The 20,538-nt window shown below is 38.1% G+C and overlaps 1 protein-coding gene across 6 annotated transcripts in view; it reads right to left on the reverse strand.

Annotated features, from left to right (window-relative positions):
* Positions 1 to 5,757: 5,757 nt before the first annotated feature.
* LOC131226730 (GBF-interacting protein 1-like) overlaps positions 5,758 to 20,538 on the reverse strand; it is a 28,931-nt gene continuing 14,150 nt past the window's right edge. For all 6 annotated transcript variants that reach the window (XM_058222412.1, XM_058222411.1, XM_058222410.1 and 3 more), the window contains 4 exons: positions 17,302 to 17,641; positions 13,926 to 14,196; positions 8,025 to 8,465; positions 5,758 to 6,244 (listed from right to left, as the gene is read on the reverse strand). In XM_058222412.1, the coding sequence (XP_058078395.1) occupies positions 5,906 to 6,244; positions 8,025 to 8,465; positions 13,926 to 14,196; positions 17,302 to 17,641 (1,391 nt within the window). In that variant the 3' untranslated portion in view covers positions 5,758 to 5,905. The remainder of the gene's footprint in view (positions 6,245 to 8,024; positions 8,466 to 13,925; positions 14,197 to 17,301; positions 17,642 to 20,538) is intronic.

Consider the following 20,538-nt stretch of genomic DNA (forward strand, 5'->3'; position numbering starts at 1 on the left):
ATATATCTTCTTAGGATCTACTTCCTATCATGCCAGGAATTATCCAACAAAGTTAAATTAAAATTTTCTATTGTTTTATAAATTTTACTATTTTGGGTAAATTCTAGTTTAATCGAATCGAGACTCTTAATTAGGGTTTCTGTTTATTATTTAAAGAATTATAATTTCATTTTAGAGAGAACATCAATAAAATATTTTGAATATTTCTTTATTTATTGTAGATACTAGAGCCATTACAACTTCCGGAGATAGTGTTCTTCCTCTATTTATCTCATCACACCCTTCCCTGCATCATACATGCAATGAGAGAATGGTTGCATTTATTTTATGCAAATTTTAATGCAGTAAAAAATTCTAATAATGCAGCTAAATATACTTCTTCAGCTGATTAAAGTCCCTTGGAAACTCAAATTGTATCATTACCAAATTAAATCCCTTTTAGTCAATAAGATTATTGTATTATCAAATATGACGCGACTTGGTTGCGACCCGAATCCAACCAGGTGGGTTCGACCCTGACTATGGGCCCACCTCGATGTATTCGTTGTACATCTATGTTGTCCATCCATTTGCCTACTCATTTTAGGACAAACTAAAAATTGAAGCAGATACAAATCTCAGGTGGACCACACTAAAGGAAACAGTAGTCATTGAACGCCCACCATTAAAAACTTCCTAGGGCCCACCATAATTTTTACTTTCTATCCAAGATATTGATAAGTTCATACAGCCTCGGATGAAGGGAAAACACAAATATCAGATTGATCTAAAACCCTTGTGGCGCACAAAACGTTTAATTTTAACGGTCATTCACCATTATTTCAATTTGGATCTACTTCATTTTTTAGCCCATGGTATAAAAATGATTCGGAAAAACTGGATAGATGGCATAGATATACAATGCATCCATCGAGGCGGCCTCATGGCCACGATTCCTCCCATATCATTGGATCTACGGTCACAGCCATGTCATATCCTATCAAAATTTCCTGATTAAAATTGCTGGGACAGATATTGGCATTGCCTCTGCGTGCCCGCGCACACACACATATAAGCTTATTTTTCTTAATAAATTTTAGTTATTATTGTAATAAAAGTAGATCTATTGGGTAAAAAAAACTCAATCAATTGTCCTACCATCGACATAGTTTGATGAAATACTTGGATCTCACATGTGTTAAAAAAAACAAGAGTTCATAAGGGCCTTTGAGAACTAATTTATCCTTTTCAAATTCAACCTCATCAGTTGTTAGTTGTCTGCTAGCGCATTTAAGAGAACCATACACATTCAGCGTATACAGTGCAAAAACTAACTAATAATGATACTATTACTTTTTGTATGACCTATATAGCTAATCTTATCATATTTATATAGCTTTTTTTAAAAGAAATGTGGAGCACAACCTTTATAACTTTGTTGTATAATAAATCAGCCAATACAAGATTTCACTAGAGTTATTATCTACACTAAACATAACATTAAAATGATTTATAATGCCTAGTAAGTAACTATTTTTTTCATAATTTATCTTAAATAATGGCAAAGAATAAACACTAAAGATTAGTAAAAAATAAAACTTACAAAAAAAAAAATTGTTCATCCAATATTTCAAATTTGATTTGACTTATAAATGATGATATTCTAAACAAAATAAATGACATATAGAATTACAAAATAAAAATAAGTTACAATCAGTTTAAAAATGAAGATGCTAGATATGAGAGCCGCTTTACTATAAATATATGATGTTAAAAGTATTTTTAAAAAATCTAAGAGAAATAATAGAAAAAATAAACTTTATTTTGCCTTGTACTTTAAGCCTTAAACTTCAGTCACTGGACAAATACAAAAGGAAATAAGAAATATTTATAAAGTAATCTTTTTTAAAATATTTTAAATAAATGCTCCACTATACTCATATAGTTAATGTGCTACAAGACAATTGGATATCTGAGTAACTCAACAACAACTCTAATGGCAACCTGACGATGATTATCCGTACAACTGCATAGATTCAACATGCAACACTCCTATTAATAATTTTATCTAAATAGATGCGTGATTGCTAAAATGTGTAGTGAGAATAGTATCATCAGTCATAGGTGGCATATGCAACGGATATAATAGGCAATAAGATTAGCAACATCACTCGTGGAAGTGCATGCAATGAGAGAGAGGTTTCATTTATTTAATGCAAATTTTATTGCCCGCCTAAATTCTAATAATGCAAATAAATGGCCTTCTTCAGGTGATTAAAAACTTGAATGGTGTATTTCCCAAATTAAATACCTTTGGATCAATAATATTGTTGTATTATCAAATATGATGGGAATTAGCTGTGACTTCGAATCTGTCCATGTGGGTGGGACTCATACCATAGGACCCACCTCCATGTATCCATTGTACATCTATGCCATCCATCCATTTTGCCTAATCATTTTAGGACAAAAGACCAAAAATGAAGCAAATGCAATTCTCATGTAGACCACACCACAGGAAATATTGGTCATTGAATGCCCACCATTAAAAACTTCCTAGGGTCCGCTGTAATTTTCACTTGTCATCCAACCTGTTAATAAGTTCACACATACCTGGATGAAAGGAAAACACAAATATCAAATTGATTCAAAACTTTTGTATATCACATAATGTTTTTAACGATAATTCACTGTTGTTTCTTGTGGTGTGGACCACCTGAGATTTGGATGTGCTTCATTTTGGGGCCTATACTATAAAAATGATCTGAAATAACAAATAGATGGCATAGATATATAATGCATACATCGAAGTGGCCCCATAGTTAGAGACCCACCAACATGGTTGGATACAGGTCACAGCAAGTCACATGAATAAAATAAAAAAAATGGTCGTTAAAATTATAGGGTGTGATCTCAGCATTAACTCTGACTTGATGTACTAGCTTGCTTTATTTTAATAAATTTTAGTTATTATTGTACCGAAAGTAAATTTATTATGTAAAAAAATATCTAATAAGTGTTAAAAAAAACAGAAGTTTGCATAGCAACTCTTACCTTTAAGGAAGTTTTAGTGTCGCAAGATGGAAGAGAGGTATCTATCCAGAGTAATTTCCCTTTTTCAAATTCACCCTTTTCAGTTGTTGGTTATTTCCAAGTGCATTTATGAGAAATGTACACATCCATTTTCTACAATGCGAAAAGTAATAGTGATAGTATTACTTTTGCATGCTTATTTGTACCCTCTTGAACTTCTCGAACTTTCCCAAGTATAGCTAACTTCTTCATGATATTTATATATATGCATGTTCTTTGAAAAGTACAGAAATTTGTTTAGTGAAAAATGAAAAATAAATTGTAATAAGTGATATAATTATTCTATCAGTTGACTCCAATATCTCATTTAAGTTTTTCTTGTAAATATAACTGACCATAATTCTTAAATTGATTCATTAACATAGAAACAACTAATAAAGGTTGTTGTGCTCTTAAAAATCAATTTGAAAATTGAATGTATTTCTCACTTCACTCTAATATAACAAAAGAGAGCTCAATTACAATAACAGAGACTACAACAAATTAAAGTAGAGTCTCTCCGTGATACATGCTACATAAAATTAGTGTCCCTCCTTTATTCATGTATCAAGTGTGTTGGGGGATGAAAACATGAGTTCATCGAGTCCGAATGATGCTCTGGGCTTGCCTTATCACACCAATTGCAAGTATGATTTGCCATCATGCTACTTGTGTTGAGGGTGTGTGTAGACACTTCTAATGGATGAAAAATGTGTAACTGATTTCTAGATACTTTTGAGGGGCATTCATTGGTTCTCATCACAGTGGGCCTTTACAGCTTCCTCAAGCATTTTTAAGGGCTGAGATCGCCCGAGAGATCACTAGTGCTACAATCCTCCTCTTAACTTCCTGTACTCTCCTCTCTTAACCCACCTTATTGCCCAAGTCATCATGAAGGACATCCTGACCGCATGGGCCTATAATGCACCTAGGGGACCCATCAAAATTGGGGCTGTCACTGGGCCAGGATGGCCTGTTGGGATTTTGGGCCTGACCCACTTAAAATGGGCCGAGCATAAAATTAGAGCCCATTTTACAATCAATCTGGGCTTGTGATTGTCTAAGAGCCTGCAGCTTGGCCCAGACCATTTATGATTTCAACAGCATTTTTTCACAAACCATGCATGATAGGACACACTTAACAAACACCCAGATCTTTCATAAAAGTGGGTGGGGCCCTACTGGGGCGGTCCATAATCATCGTGGGCTAAAACAGGGCAAAACTTAGGTTTAACTTTGCTGGCTGGTTTGGACAGACCTCAGCTGGGCCCATTGATAACCCTAGCATAATGAAGCTTTCTCCACATATTAGGTGGTCGACTCCAACATAGAGTTCTAATGGGAAGGCATACAGCAAAAGTTCAATTACCATTTCGTAAAGACATAGAGTTCTAATGGGAAGCCATACAGCAAGAGTTCAATTATCATTTCGTATAGACACTGAAAAATCTAATTTTTTTGGTGCACTGAGTTCAAATGGTTTTTTCTTTTAATCTAAATTACACAGCAAAAATAGTTTTCGGACATTTTTACCCCTACAAATAATTTTGTTAAGGCAAAGAAATTTGAATAGCTTTGGAACATTTTTGCCCCTACAAATAGTTTTGTTAAGTTGAAGAAATTTGAATATTAAAACAATACAGAGACGTTTTAAACAAAGTAGAGGCTATTTTGGAATCTGAAAATTGTTGTTGTTTATTGTAAAGTTCACATTTCACCAGCAATATGCCTTTAAACTACTTAGATTTAACTTGCAAAAAGAAAACCATTCTTTGTGCAAGTACCATTCCTTCCTCTTATTAGAAGCTGTATTAAAATTTTAAAAATAAATAAATAAATAATAATAATAATAATAGGGGGGTTGGCTTGCAATATCTATATAAATATCCACTATATACATCTATTGCACTGCTTCATATTAGGACATCAATCTAAAAAAGAGTCAGATCAAAAACTCAAGTGGATCACAGCAGTGGAAAAAGTCGGAATGATTCATTCAGTTAAAAACATCCCTTTTTCTCCCACTGCATGATAATTGATAACCACACCCTTTCCCATTCTTTTTTTTTTACATGCGTGGCACCTGCTGTACCCTTATGTGGGAACTGTCATATTGGCCCACCTGAAGAATGGACCAGCCTGATTTTTTTGCAAGAACATCTTCAAGGTTACAACCAACTGGTGAACCATTAAGATATTGCACCGGTCATCCACGATGGCAGGCAGTGGCATGTACAATATACAAAGAACATGCACCTTGTGCATGCACATGGGCTCAGCAAGGTTCCATGCACCCGTTCCAGCGAAAACCATGTTCAAAATCTTGTCAGAATATCATACACCAATATTTATAAAATGCATATTAAATATACCTTATACATATGGTTCCAATAATGCAAATTACACCATATATTTCAAACAATATCCCAGTTGTTGCATTCGCATTTTTGGGATGGCATGTCAGGATGGAAGCATTTAGCACATCCACCCTCCACACTCTGCAGGATGAGCCAAATGCCATCTCTCATGCCTCATTCCATTCAACTTTCACAATGGTTGGTGAAAATCACACGGCTCATGATTTGTGTCGCAGCAGCTCCCGTCTCTCACAAATCAGCGTCTAAGGGAAAAAGAAAAAAGGTTTGGGGATTGAAACATGCTACTGCTGGGACCCAGTTGATCAGAATGCAATAATAGAATAGGAACGCTGAAAAAACATGAATTTCTATGCATTAACAGAATATTATGATATCATTTTTAATTAAACAAGTAGGCATATTCACAAATTTCTTTCTGCCACTATTTCCTATCCCCATCCATCAAGGGACACTTTTTTTAAGGACCCACATTTCTTTCAGATGTTACCAGTCCAATTAAGTTGCCCAACCTGAGATTGTTGATATGCTCCAGCCCCGGACACTGCCAATCCAACCCCGACATTCCCGCACATACCCGTCATCTGCTGATTAACCAACTGGTGGTGGTGGTTTGCAATTGTGGCAGACTGTGGTGGATGATACAAACCAGTAAACGGCACGTGCGCAGACTGCATGGGACTGCTGAAAGAAGCATGGCCTGCATAAGATGGCATGTAAGCAGCATGTGGTGCTTGTCCTGATAGGTTATGGTATTGAGCTGATTGCAGGCTTACAAGATCCCTGGGGCTTTGAATCCAAATCTCTGAAGTTTCTGCCTGTCAAAGAAAACAAAATTATAAGAAAGTGAGACGACAGGTATCAAAATATAAGGAATTTCTGCAGACTCCCACTTCATTAATAGGCTATTCACAAACACCCACATAAAAACATGTGGTTTGCAAATAACCAAATTGTTAATTCGTTGTTACTCTAAATACACATTCTGCTGGTTTTTCATTACTACCTTTAGCAACCATTAGAAAATGACAAAAATGTCCATATAGAACATACCACAATTTGGAACATTTTTCAGGTAGGGGTAGTTTCATCATTTTTCAAAATATGCCAAAAAAAATTTACAGCTGTTAGGAAAACTAATGGAGAATTGGTATTTGCAATAACCACGAATCAACAAAGTCGTCATTTGCAGACCTATTATTTAGGTGTTCTTTGAACACACACAAACACACACACACACACACACACACACACACACACACACACACACACACACATGCAGGGTATCCTAATTAAAACATGGAAGGAGTTCAGGTTGTGGTTCTGCGAGGAATAGAGCGGGCCCTAACCAAAATGGGGCCCACCCAATAAAGATATCCTAGGGCAGTTACGTCTGGAAAATACTTGTGCATGAATAACTAGATGGATTGATCTAAGCATATTGTAATTTGAGCTGGTTAAATAATTTCAAGATCGACGACCAATAATGCCAGATGATGAATGTTTCTACTGTCACAGACATGGATTAAATCCTAATATGCGTATTATGCTCATGCATGTTGTGCGGGACCTAATATATTTTGCAACTGCCAGCACCAAGAAACTCAATAAGTTCTAAATGTGTCTTGCCCAAAAGCATGCAGGATTCCACTTCTCTCAACGAGGAATATTGAGTCCTGATGCATCTTGATGTGAATATCATCCAAATGCACCCAATCTGTACAAGTAGGACCATGAATCATTGATACGATGGGCCCACCATCGATTGGGGATAATTGTGTTCCTGATTGAAGGGGATTCTAGCCATGGTGTTAACAAATGGAAGGTAAAAAGATGGAACAAGGATGCTCTGATACCATGTACATCATAGATTAAAGAGAGAAGAAGAGGAGAATAAGAGGGGGGGAAAAGGCTGGGAGGAGAAGAAAGGTTAACCATCTATTTAGTTGGGGGAAGGTTTAGATGATGATGAGCCATCTGTTTGTATGCCAATGATCAAAGGGTTAGATTCTACCAATGTTTTGCCGTGGGCATCCCCATCTCCATTAGGAACAATCAGCTCAATGATCTCGATCAACAAAACATGGGCCCCACTCGTACAGAAAGGGCGCATCACGACAGTATTTACATCCTAAATTTATTGAGAGTAAGACTCAAGACTATATAATCCCTCTTTCTGAAATAGCAGGCATATGCCCACATTTGCTATTGTGAAACTCCCTTGCATTGCCAAAAATAATTTGATTCTCGAGACAGGTGCCCCACCAATAGTTCTTCTACCGTTTCCCAACAAACAGGAATAGTGACCGCTCAGTAGGTGTTTGGATGCACAAGTGAATAGAATGATGAACGGTCAGTCCAAACAAAAGGATATGACCAAATTGTAATGGCATTCCCTCCTATTTGTAACAACTAAACTTCAAATTGCAGTTGCAGTTTTTTCAAATCCAACTCCGAAGTAGTAATTACAATTTGGTCACTTGCACTTTACTAGAATAATATGGAAATTCAATCAGATAGTGGATCCAAACACACCCTTAACCAATGGATACAAATCTAAGAAAATGCCAACTTTGATTTTTGAACTTCATATTTTACCTGCCGATTCGGGAAATAAAGATTGCTCTCTTTGTACTTGACCCTCATTGCATCCTCAAGCCCCGTCACCCCACCAACTGTTCCTGGTGCGCTGATGGTGTACCCAGACAGATTGGTATAATTTCCCAACCCTGTTGGACCGCCAGCCGTGACAGGCTTATACTGTGCAGCTGGATACTTCAAGTTGTCCACATTGAGGTGTGAACTTCCTCCCGACATCAGCAGGTAACTGCTGCCGTTTGTGGGATGTGGATATGCTGGGTTACTAGAATAGCTAGGCATGGACATTGGCGGAACATAAACTGGAGAGAGAAACCGACGGTATGGAATGAAGTTTGGAAAGTGTGAAATATGAACTTCCGGGTATAGCTGTGTATGCTGCTGCTGCACCAACGCCTCTGTTGAAGGAGTGACACTCTTTGCCCCGTGCAAGCTCAAAGCCTGCAGAATATAAGGAAAAAGGTGAATAACACAGAATAGAATGATCCAAACTGGTGATTTAGAATTTTTAAAATTTATAATTTTAAAAAAAAATTTAAAAAAAACAAAAAACAAAAAAACTCATGCCAGAGTCCTACAAGCCAGTCACCTTAATGCTGCAACAGGCACCATTTACCAAGTCAAGATCAAAACATCTCTGTACATACATTCCAACATGTTCATGTGTTTGGATATGGTTGCATCAGTGCTTTAAATAGTTTATTCTATGAAGCATGTAACATAATGTAGCTTACCCTCAACACTGTAGCCCACAAAAATTGCTCGCCTATGCTACATGCTAATTTACATATGCTACACACTACATAACCTACACTACATGCTACATAACTTACACTATAAGATATTTTCACTAAAATAAAAATCAATAAATGCTTTCAATAATTTATTGCATTTTTCTATTTTTAAATAAAAATTAGTTAATATTTTCAGCAATTTTAATAAAATAATTGAACAGTGTGAAACCAATTTTGTTGCTCTTTCTTTATCTTTATAGTTAATCTTTACCCTATTTTTCCTATTATTTTAGGTTGCATTTGGTTGCACTAGATATCATGAAATTTCATTGTTAGTCGATCTAATTTGGTGTAAAATATCATAAAATTTCATGATATTTTGTACAACCGGACAACCTTAATTAAAAATCTAGAAGTTGCATGCAGCTTACACTACACGCTATGCTTGTGGCTGGTCCGTTCAACACTAGCTATGCTGCTTACGCCTCATGCTTCAGAGGAGTGAATGCTATGCTACATGCTATTCACTATTTAAAACATGGGGTTGCATAGTATAAATACGAGTGTAGGTGTCGGAATTTGATTGACCCCTAAATCACATGGTGCAACATGGCTATGCATTTACAGGTTGTTTGGATGCCTAGAAGAGGGTTAGTAGGGGGAAGAAGTATGTATCCAAAAGTGACAAATATCACAGATGATTTCAAAATATTGTGATATTATCACAAAAAAATTGGTCAGTGATATTATCACAAAATTTTCAAAATTTTGGAAGTTTTAATTTTTTGAGATTTTAACACAAAAATGATTTGAAAGTTAAAAGTAATTCAATTAAACCACTTTATTTCAAATTTCAAAATTATTTCTTAATTTATAATAAATATTTTTTAATATTTTATTTTAAGTGAGATTTTCCCAACAATATCATGAGAAAAAACATCAAAATTTTAGAATCTCCTGTGAAATTCCAGGTCAAGAAGTTGTCAGAAGTGTCGCCAGGGAGCACATCAAGGTGTGCCAAAATGGTTGGTTATGTAACAGTCGATATGGGATCATTTTAAAAAACAAAAACAAAAATGTCCCTCCCTCCCTCGGATTTCACATGCACTCAATTAGTTGGAAGTTATTTGTTGGGTGGACCGTAGCTTGAGGTCCAAAATGAGGGCCACCTGATTAAAAAGATGCTCTGGTGGTGCAGGAAACTTGATACATGTACACTGAGAAATTTGTACACGTGGCATTTACTAAATCAAAAGTGATCATACCCGTTGATTTCAAGACACTTGTTTATTGAAATAGGACAACTGGATTTTTAAATTTTTCACTGTCCAACAAATGTCCACCAATCTGATAGTTGAATGGTGAAATAAGCATAATTTGGAGCCTATTGTATCAGTGAGATGAGAACCATGTGGATTTTGTGCCAATTTGGAGGCACTCAAGTGGTCCCCCAAATCAGCAGTACTATTTATCCAGATTTTTTTTTTGATAACATTTCTTGGGGAGAATGATGTTAAATGCTTAAGAATATGCATCAGTAGAATGAGTGTCACAGATTGCATGAATTTGGGGTCAATTTGGGAACCATTCAAGTAGGTCCCCCAAATCGGTGAAATTATTCATTGGAATTTTTTTTCTTTCTTTTTTTCTTTTTTGAAAGGAGAGAACAGACACTCTAACATCCCCACACACACACACGGGTTCTCGAACTCATGACCTCAAAGTGGAAACACAGTGTTTACCACTGAGCCATGAGTGGAGACCCTTCATTCAAATTATTATTTTTTTTAAATTACCTGGGTTGAATGATATTAAATGCTTAGGGATGTGCATTAGTGGGTTGAATGACATAGCCTGCATGAATTTTGGGTCATTTGAGTGATCCCCAAAATCAGCAACATTATTCATTCGAATTTTCATTTTAATTTTTTTTTTCTTAAACTTAGTTGGGGGGAATGATATTAAATACTTGTGGATGTGCATTAGTGGGATGAGTGCCATAACTTGCATGAATTTTGGGCCAAGATTGGGTGACTTAGCCTGTCAGGTTCATAAAATCATCAAAAAGCTCGAGACAATATTCTCACCAAAGAGTGGACCGTCAGACCATCATAAACTTAATTCAAACAACAAAAAAAAAAAAAAAAAAAAAAAAAGAAAAAGGAATACATATGTAGAATCCTCTAAATATTTAGAACATTTTCCACATTTTTTCAGATTTTTTTTTTTTAAGGCCATTACGTTACGAGGGGTGTAACGACCGTTATGCATATTGGTTTTAGTAGGAATCGATATGCCCACCGAAACCGATAAAGCATACATTGGAGCACATACTAAAGATGTGTCGAGTGCCCACATGGCACACGAATGCGAGATGCACAACACTATGTACTAAGTGGCTCCTAAAATCTAAACATGCTCTCTTCTAAAATCCAGGCCATTGTTGCATCTGCTGATAGAAGAGTTGAAGTTGGGAAGTGGAGTGGAAAGCAAGTTTTATGGACTTCTTATACATGGATAACACCCTTCTAGCTTTCAAAGTGGAGCCTAAATATTCAATTTTTTGTTGAAATTTTGTCAGATAGGCGCCTTTTTCCACTAATTGTAACCTCTCCCCTTTTCCCTTTTTTTACTTCAATTGTCTTCTTACTTTAACGTGAAACATCAAATAGCTAATCCCAAAACTTCTTCTACCAAACTGAAAAGTCCAAATCCTAACCCACCCGCCTTACCTATCAATCAGTTAACTGGAAGTACAATCATCGAGAGGAATTATAGGGTATGGGCCAAAATGTGAATATAGTCCGATGTGCTAGTTTGTACATGTGGGGCCCCTGATTCAGCAAACCCGAGAGTTAACTGACTAAACCCTCAATAGGTTGGTGATGAATTAAATATCTCCTAGACCAGACAACAGTCTCTAACCCTTGGATCAGAGACCTAAGAATAAACGGTTACAGAGAAAACACAATGGTAGATGGGATGGGTAGAATCATCAAACCTTGAAACCATACACTGATGGGCAGTCATGCCATATAAACTTCCCAATCACCGAAACAAGGGCCCCACTCGTCCAAAATAGGTGCAACAGGACCTTATGATCCCTCCAACATCAATCCCTATAAGCGGTGTCATCAATTCCCAAGTAACTTTTCCCTTTTTGCCGATTTTCTCCCGTAATTTTCCGCTAACGGTTTTTTTTTTCTTTTCTGCTCAATAAAATTCAGAGAAAAAAAATAGACAACTCAAACTCAAAATCTACAAGAATATTCAGAGAAAGGGTTTAGCTTTCTCAACATTGTTCAATATGTGTTTGCTCACATTGACCCTTATATGGTTATGTAGGAAAAGAAAGTAGAGGATATGAGAGTGTACTGGAAGATATGGTTTTGGGAGAAGAAATGAGATGGGGGATACTATCTTTGATCGCTATGACATACAATCTAGTTCTAGCAAACACATACTTTCTAGAGATTAACATTTAATAACTTTCAAAAGTGGATACAAGCCAAATAGATTTTTTTCCACATAAGAAAATAGAACGATCAATATGTAAGGATTAGAAAATTATACCGGGAGAGTCTAATTGCACAACATAAGCTAGTAGTTATGGATGCTTACATTAAGAGATGGAAGAAAAGGAGTAAAATGTTTTTTATTTAAGGCAGCACACTACCAGGGATTGAAGAAAGGGAGTAAAATAAATGTGTCCAAAAATTACGTAGTGGAATTAAAAGAAGAGAAGACAATGTTACTTACAAAAAAAATTGATGGAAGAAGGAAAGTCGAATATCGAGGAAGTAGTAAATGTTGTATGGAATGAGATGGCTAAGTGCATTAGGAAAGTAGCAAAGATGTTTTTGGAGTTTTTAAAGGGAAAAGCCAATCATACAAGGAAACTTGGAGGTGAACTGACAATGTACAAAAAGCTATTCACGAGAAACCTTCATGTTTCAAAGCCTGCAAGGGACTAGAAAATATGAAAATTTTGAACAATATAAATGCCAAAAAGATTGCTAAGAAAGTAACAAGTAAGGCTAAACATAAGGCTTATAATGATCTTAGCAATAGATTGGAGACTAGAGAAAATGAGAAAGATGTCTTGCATTCAAAAATACCCCAAATACCCTTAGCACTAGAGAGTTAGTTAATCTGGTGATGTTGGGAAAGAAATGAGTTTCAAGAGAATATATTGACAGTGATTACAGATATGTATGAGGGAGTGGTAACAAATGTGACAATCACTTGTGGACAATTATTGTAGGCTTGCGCTAAAGGTCGTTACATTTGATACCGGTCCCTCATACATATGCCTAAACCGAGTATATGGAGTATATAGAGTAATGAAAACGATCTTAGGCAATGTAAACATTTCTTTTCTTTTTCATTTTCTTCTTTTTTCCCCTGGTAGTGTAGAAATCAAGAATGCCTTTTTTTTCCCAAACGAGTACCTTTTGGTTGTACTTTAAGAAAATAAAAGGAAACTTATAAACTCAGTAGCTAATTCTTAGCTTGATCCAACCCAGACAAGCTGAACAAGTCCATTTGGTTGTCCAAAGGAGGCCTCTTTTGCCAACAACCAAACAAACCAGGTTTAACTTGACCGAGTTGATTATCCAACAAGACTACTCACTTGAATACCCGGTTGACCTGTGCTTTTATACTGTGGTTTAAAGGAAAGCTAGAGCTTTGTTAAGTGCACACGCATATGCTAATAAGCTCCTCTACACGCCACACATGCTGGAATGGCAAATGTGTGTGAGATCTAATCCATTCATCACAATGGTCAAACATTGTAAATGTTTAGCCAAAAATAAAATCTGGACCAATCAGCATGTGGGTCCCGATATCGGAAATAGGTGAATGATAAGAAAACTTCGTCCAGGTTTCTCAGAGCCGTACATTTGTTTTGCAAACTGTGACCCACTTGGATTAACCTGATTCTTGGACTAGGGCATCAATATATTGGTGTCATTCTGATGGATGGAATGGATCTCGGACCTATCGTGCCATGTTGGCACATGTGTGCCTTGTACATGAGCTTTATTGCACACGTGTGTGGGCTTAACAAATCTCAAGAAACCCACATACCCCTCCCATCAGAAAACAATAACTAATAAAATAAGGAAAAACAAGATTTAATTTCACTTGTGAAGATTGGACTCACTGAAAAACTAGGCAAACTTGGAGGATCTTGCTGTTGTTGTGGCTCTTCTGGAGTGTAACAACGGGTAAAGCTTCCAACCAACTCGATATCTGCATAGTTATCCATACTCCGAGGATTTGAAGACTCCTTTTTATCACGTAGTTGGTGCTCAGATGCCGAATCTGATGCCGGAGATACAGGGAAGGAAGTTCTGACATGGTCTTCTAGTATATCCACCTCGTCGTGGACATAAACATCTTCAGTAGAGGTAACCGGAATCAATAACGATATACTGCAAGCAACGAGCACTGAAAATGAGTACTCCCAAAACCCCACATAGATCAAGCCTCACAAGGAAACTAATTCAACTAAAGATGATTGGTGTTATCCATAGTTTAAGAACTCTGAAAACTTGATTTTGATATCCAGCCGGGTCAGGTTGACTCCAAGACGAGATTTGTCTCGACAAGATATTTAATAATTAACTAGGAATTTCATTACACTAAGAGTAGACACTTAAAATATTATGAATACAAAAATATGCATTTTTAAACATAGACGAGTGCATGGTCAGTTGGTAAATGCCATTTCCTACCTTGGTTGAGGTTGTGAGTTCAAATTATGCCACTTGCACTTTTTTTAAATTGTAAGTTTCTTGACTCAAGCAAGTGACTCAGTTCAAGTAATGTGGAGTCGACCGAGTAGGAGACCCAACTCAAAGAGTCAAGGCGAGTCGGAACCCAGTCGTATTTCTCAATGAGTTCACAGTGACTCAGCTCGATTTCTGGTCAATTTGAGTCAACTCAGCCAAGTTTCGAGTCAAGTGACCAAGTTTTAGAACTATGGTGTTCTCAGCAAAAAGATTGAAAGAAGCTATGTACAATAGAAGTGCAAAGGAAATTCACATGAGGAGAGACTGAAGAGGTGATTTGTGGCACAAGTGCTTGGCTTTGTCAAAATCAAGCCAGTCAACTCATTATTCGGGCCACACATGTATGAGAAAAATGGAAGGTTTAGAAAAGAAGACAACCAATGGTCTATATTTGACAAGAACATGTAAACCACATTTTAAGACATTTTTTTATTTTTGGGCCAGAGCAAGACCACATGCCCAAATTGCCTAGACCCCACAGACAAGTGTGATGTTGGAATGTGAAATGTGAATTGCCTCTTCAATCTCTCTTGGCCTGAATCGCTTCAGCATTTCCCTGGATCATTCACCCAGTGGTATCACAATAGGTGAGTGGCAATAGACCAAAAATCTCCTCCATCGAATACTTCCACCCATCCCAAAGCCGGACTATGGAGCATTGTCTATAGAAATCGGATTGTGTACTGAGTTACTCAGTACGCTCTTATCGTACTGAGTAAACTCAGTTGGGCCCACCGCGAATGCATGTAGTTTATCCACGCCGTCCATTCGTTTTTCTAGATCATTTTATGGGTTCAACCCAAAATTGATGTATATACAAAGCTCAAGTGGGCCATACCACTGGAAAAAGTGGAATTATTGATTTCAACCGTTGCAAATTTTCTAAGGCCCCTAATGATGTTTATTTGTCATCCAACCTGTTCATAAGATCAGAAGGACATGGATGAAGGGAAAACACAAATATCAGCTTGATCTAAAACCTCTGTTGTCCCCAAGAATTTTTCAATGGTAGATGTTCAATTCACACAGTTTCTGGTGGTGTGGTCCATTTGAGGTTTGGATATACTCCATTTTTGGGATAAAGCCCTAAAATTATGTGTTAAAATAGATGGACGGAGTGGATATAATGCATGAATGACACAGGGGCCCACGGAGTTTACTCAATACGCTTACCGTACTGAGTTACTCAGTACGCAATCCGCTTCCTTGTCTATAATGTCTGTTTAACCATCCCATTTTGGGACAAGAGGCAAATTGCTAGGGTTTTCTGACAGCAGAGTCATCTGCAGCATTGCACATTTATGATGGGGCCCAGCATGTTAATGGTCTTGGTGACTGGAAGGTGGACCTGATCTTTACATATGCTGGCCCGAACAAAAATGCATCATTTGTAGAGAGCCACAGGAGTGACAGTCTTGTTTGAAGGGAAACTAATGGGGCCCCAATAGTGATTGCTAGCCCCTTATATGCCGACTGGAAAGACTGTGAGCCCCACAAGTCCAAATGTTTGTCAGATGTCCTAAATACCCTCATGTATGGTTACTTAGCCCACACACACCAACTGTAATGCCCGTAATGCATTCAGGCCTTGTGGTTGTGTATACTGTATACAACCCACACGCATTATGTTGCAAGATTCTAATGTAAACTGAAGTCTTGGTTCAGTTTTTTTTTTACTATTTTCTAGGATATTTACACATTTAATAGCGCACTTGAATGTAACCAGGACAGCTCTTAGTAAGTTAAGGAATAGTTTGAATCCCAAAAGGATTCCTACATATTCAGGCCATGCATATATGGGCAAATTACATAATTGATTGATTTGAATAAGGACTGTATATGAGGCTTGAGCATGTGTTGCTCTTATCTAGCAGTAGTGGCTCAATTTCATTCTAGCATATGTTGCCTTATATCATCCTTGTGGGCTCAATTTATCGGTTTTTGTGATTCTTTGGTTTGACCATCTAAAAAGGATAGTATCTGGTTCAAAACTCTTTTCTTTTCTTTTTTCAATTCGGTTTTTGTGATTCTTTGGTTGGTGATTCTTACTTTGTTCACATACGTGTTTTTTTGCTTCTTAATTTTAATGGTGTTTATTCTAACATGCTTATATTTCTAATTTGAAATAAGAATCTACATGGCTATGTATCCAGTATCTACAACCTGGTTTTCAAGGGTTGCTATGGACAGCAAGGATTATATGGTCCTGACGCATTGGGGCATGTAACCTGCTGCACCATACCCTTTAAGTTAATCTCATGGACTGTAGATCCAGATCATTGATCTGATGGACACCACAGTGGATAGGAGATTCCCCAAAAATCTTCCATGTTAGAAGATCAAGATCCACAGAAAGATAGTTGAGAAAAAATACAGTGATAACCCAAAAAATGCCAAGATTGGAAGGATAGGATCATCCACTCTGGAAAGATTCTTGGAGCATCCCTAATACATGAAAAAGGCCACGAGATCAATGGTACGGATCACTGAACCAACAGTCCACTTTTATGGTTTGGTTATGTCAAGACTTGGGCTGCAACTTAGGTTCAGGTTGGGCTCGGTTGACCCTCAACTCAACCCAACCCAACCAAACCCACCTAAGTCGCAACCCTAGTCAGGACTCTATGATTCCTCTTCAGGCAGATAGTCCACAACACTAAGATCAGTGCTTGGAAACAAATGGCCAGTATTTAAAAAATGAAATGCATAAAAACAAGGATGTGGTAATCAAGAAAGGGCAATCACCTCACAGCAGGCTCATCTTTCGACACTTCTGAATTTCCAAATGCTTTGGGTCCAGACAGAAAGTCCTTGGCAGAATTGAATCCTGCTGCAAAGCTACCAAAGATCAGGTGGGAGCAGTCAGCCTCTGGAACTCGAAGATGCTGTGGTATGATTACATGCTGGTTTTTGGAAATATTAACTTGTGAAAGCTTCTCCAACAAGTGGGCCTCATCTGCCATTGAGGTTGGTGAACTATCAGTGGGAGATGAAACGGTGATGGTAGCAGTTCCAATCATTCCAGTGCTGGTAAGGCTCGACTTTTGGCTTGATTTTGGTTTCCATTCCATATTGGATTGTGAAGCTGCATCAAAGAGCAAAGTCAAATCCTAATAACCAAAACTAATAGGAATTTTAGTCCCGATCCATTGAGATGTGAATAGTGTCATGATACACAAGTGCATACAACGTGGTTCAGAGATCTAAATCACAAATTTGATGGAACTCATGGATTGGTGATGCAGCAAATTCTAACTGATTGGAAGATCCCACCCCGTATATAGTGCACGATGAATGGACTGTATGAAGAAAGAAACAACAGTTTGGAAAAAGAGGTAAGAGACCAGATGGCTAAGATTTTGGAGTGCAGATAATTATCGGGGCTCATCATATCAATGGTGATCACCAAACCATAACACATGCTTGTAATGAGTCCCCAGATCAGCACTCCATTATTTCTGCAGAATTGATCAGAAGTGACAAGGATGACTGGTTACCAACACTTCTCTAGAACTCGAAACTCGACTCAAAAGTCTAATGGATCAAGTAACTTGGTCGAGTTTTCAAAAGTCTTGAACCCCATGACTTAATATTTAATACTTATAATTTATAAATATTGTAGTCTTGACGCATGGCTGAAGATTGAGGGATTCGATCAACTTATTTCTGATTGGTGGAAAGATTTGGAGGTTGATGGTTACGCAGGATTTAGATTACATAAAAAGCTAAGTCTGATCAAGGATAAGCTTAAAGCTTGGAAATCGGATGCTCTATTTAAACGGCAGGCCGAAACCGAAGATATCCTGGATCAAATCCAGTCCATTGATGCTGCAAGTGAAGACATTCCGATTGACAGCAATATGTGGTCCAGACGTGCAGAGCTTGTCAACGATTATTCAGCTAGGGTTCTTGAAGACGAGGTTTCTTGGAGGCAAAAAAGCTAGGTGCAAATGGATAAGGGAAGGTGATAAAAATACTCTGCTATTTTCATGCCATTGCGAGTGCTCGGGCGAGAGTTAATAAGATAAATTTCCTTTCGATAAATGGGGAGCACATTGAAGACAAGCAGCAAATTTCAGAAGAGGCCATCAGATTTTTCTCCAATCCCCTTAAGTCAAACGCTACTGCAGGCCCAATCTGGACTCCCTGCCTATGGACTGCATTTCAGAGATGGATGTCGTGGCCCTGGAAGCTGCCTTCTCTCCCGATGAGGTTAAAAATGTTGTCCAGTCGCTGGCTGGGGACAAAGCTCCGGGTCCCGACAGCTTTCCTATTCTCTTGTTTCAGCATTTCTGGGAGTTACTGCAAGGGGATATCTTGGCCTTTGTTAATGAATTTCATGAAAGAGGCCAATTGTCAAATGCGCTAGGGGCTACGTTCATCGTTCTTATTCCGAAGATGCAGGGGGCTGACGCTCTCCACAACTTCAGGCTGATCAGTCTTCTCGGCAGCCCTTACAAAATCCTTGCAAAAGTTCTTGCCAATCGTCTCCAGGGGGTTATGGACAAGATCATATCTCACCATCAAAGTGCTTTCATCCTGGGTAGACAAATTATAGATAGCGCGCTCATGGCTTCCGAATGTCTTCACTCTAGCCACAAATCCGAGTCAAGAGGAATCTTATGTAAACTCGATTTAGAAAAGGCCTACGATCATGTTGATTGGAACTTTCTTCTGTATAAGCTAAAGAGGATGGGTTTTGGTCCCAAATGGTTAATTTGGATAAAGGCGTGCGTCGGTTCAGCAATGTTCTCGATCCTCATCAACAGGTCTCCCAAAGGTTTCTTCAGAAGCTCTAAAGGTTTTCGGCAGGGAGATCCACTATCCCCGTTTCTCTTTCTTATTGTGGTAGAGGCTTTTTCGCGTATGTTGAGAAAAGGGCAGGCGGAACGTATTATAGGAGGCTTCTAGATCAAAGATATGTAGCAGCCCATATCTCACATCGAGTATGCAGATGACACTCTCCTGTTTAGTGAAGCCGACTGGGATAAAGTGGGTAATCTTCATATAGCTATACGTTGCTTTGAAGTGGTTTCAAGCCTTAAAGTAAACTTGAGAAAATCGACGATGATAAGAGTTAACATTAGCGAGACCAAGACATGTAGGTTTGCTGAATTTTTTGGCTGCGCTTCGGGCTCCCTCCCTACCTCTTTTGTCGAGCTCCCCCTATGTATTGGTAAGCCCCCGATGGCGCTTTGGAACAAAGTCATCGATCTTTTCGAATCCTATCTCGCTAGGTGGAAATGTAGGTATCTGTCGCTAGGGGGCCGGCTCTCTTTGATCAAAGCAACGCTCCCTAATCTTCCCTTATAGTTCATGTTCCTTTTCAAATGCCCGGCGTAGGTCATAGGTATTCTCGAAAAGCTCAGGGGGGATTTTCTGTGGCACGGCAGCGAGGAGAGGAAGAAATTTCATTTGATTGACTGGAAAGACGTGTGCAAACATTTTCAAGATGGAGGTGCGGGAATTAGAGACCTCAAATCTACGAATCAGCCCTCCTCAGCAAGTGGTGGTGGAGACTTGGAACAGAAGAAGGGGCCCTATGGAATAGGCTGATTAATTGTAAATATGGGCAATCGTCTGAAGGCTGGTGGACCAAAGGTGCGTCATATAGTAGTGTGTCCGCTGTTTGGCAAGGGGTTTTATTTTCCCAGAAAGAGGTGCGTAGTCACATTCGTTTTTCCTTAGGGAAAGGGGACAGAATTCGATTCTGGGAGGATATCTGGGCGGGCTCTAATGCCCTAAAAGAGGGGTTCCCAGCTATTTATCGCTTAGCCCCAAATCCTCTCCTTACTGTGGCCGATTGTTACTCAGTTCAAGGCAATGTTGTGGTCTAGCTTCCGCCCTGTAGAAGAAATCTGTATGACTGGGAACTTGGGAAGTTGAATCTTACGTGAGCCTTCTTCAGCGGATTAGGAACTGTCATCCAGATCCTAGACAGCAAGACAAGTTAGTCTGGTCTTTAGACAGCAAGGGCCTGTT

Source organism: Magnolia sinica, chromosome 15 (genome assembly GCF_029962835.1).
Source record: "Magnolia sinica isolate HGM2019 chromosome 15, MsV1, whole genome shotgun sequence".
Taxonomy (NCBI): Eukaryota; Viridiplantae; Streptophyta; class Magnoliopsida; order Magnoliales; family Magnoliaceae; genus Magnolia; species Magnolia sinica.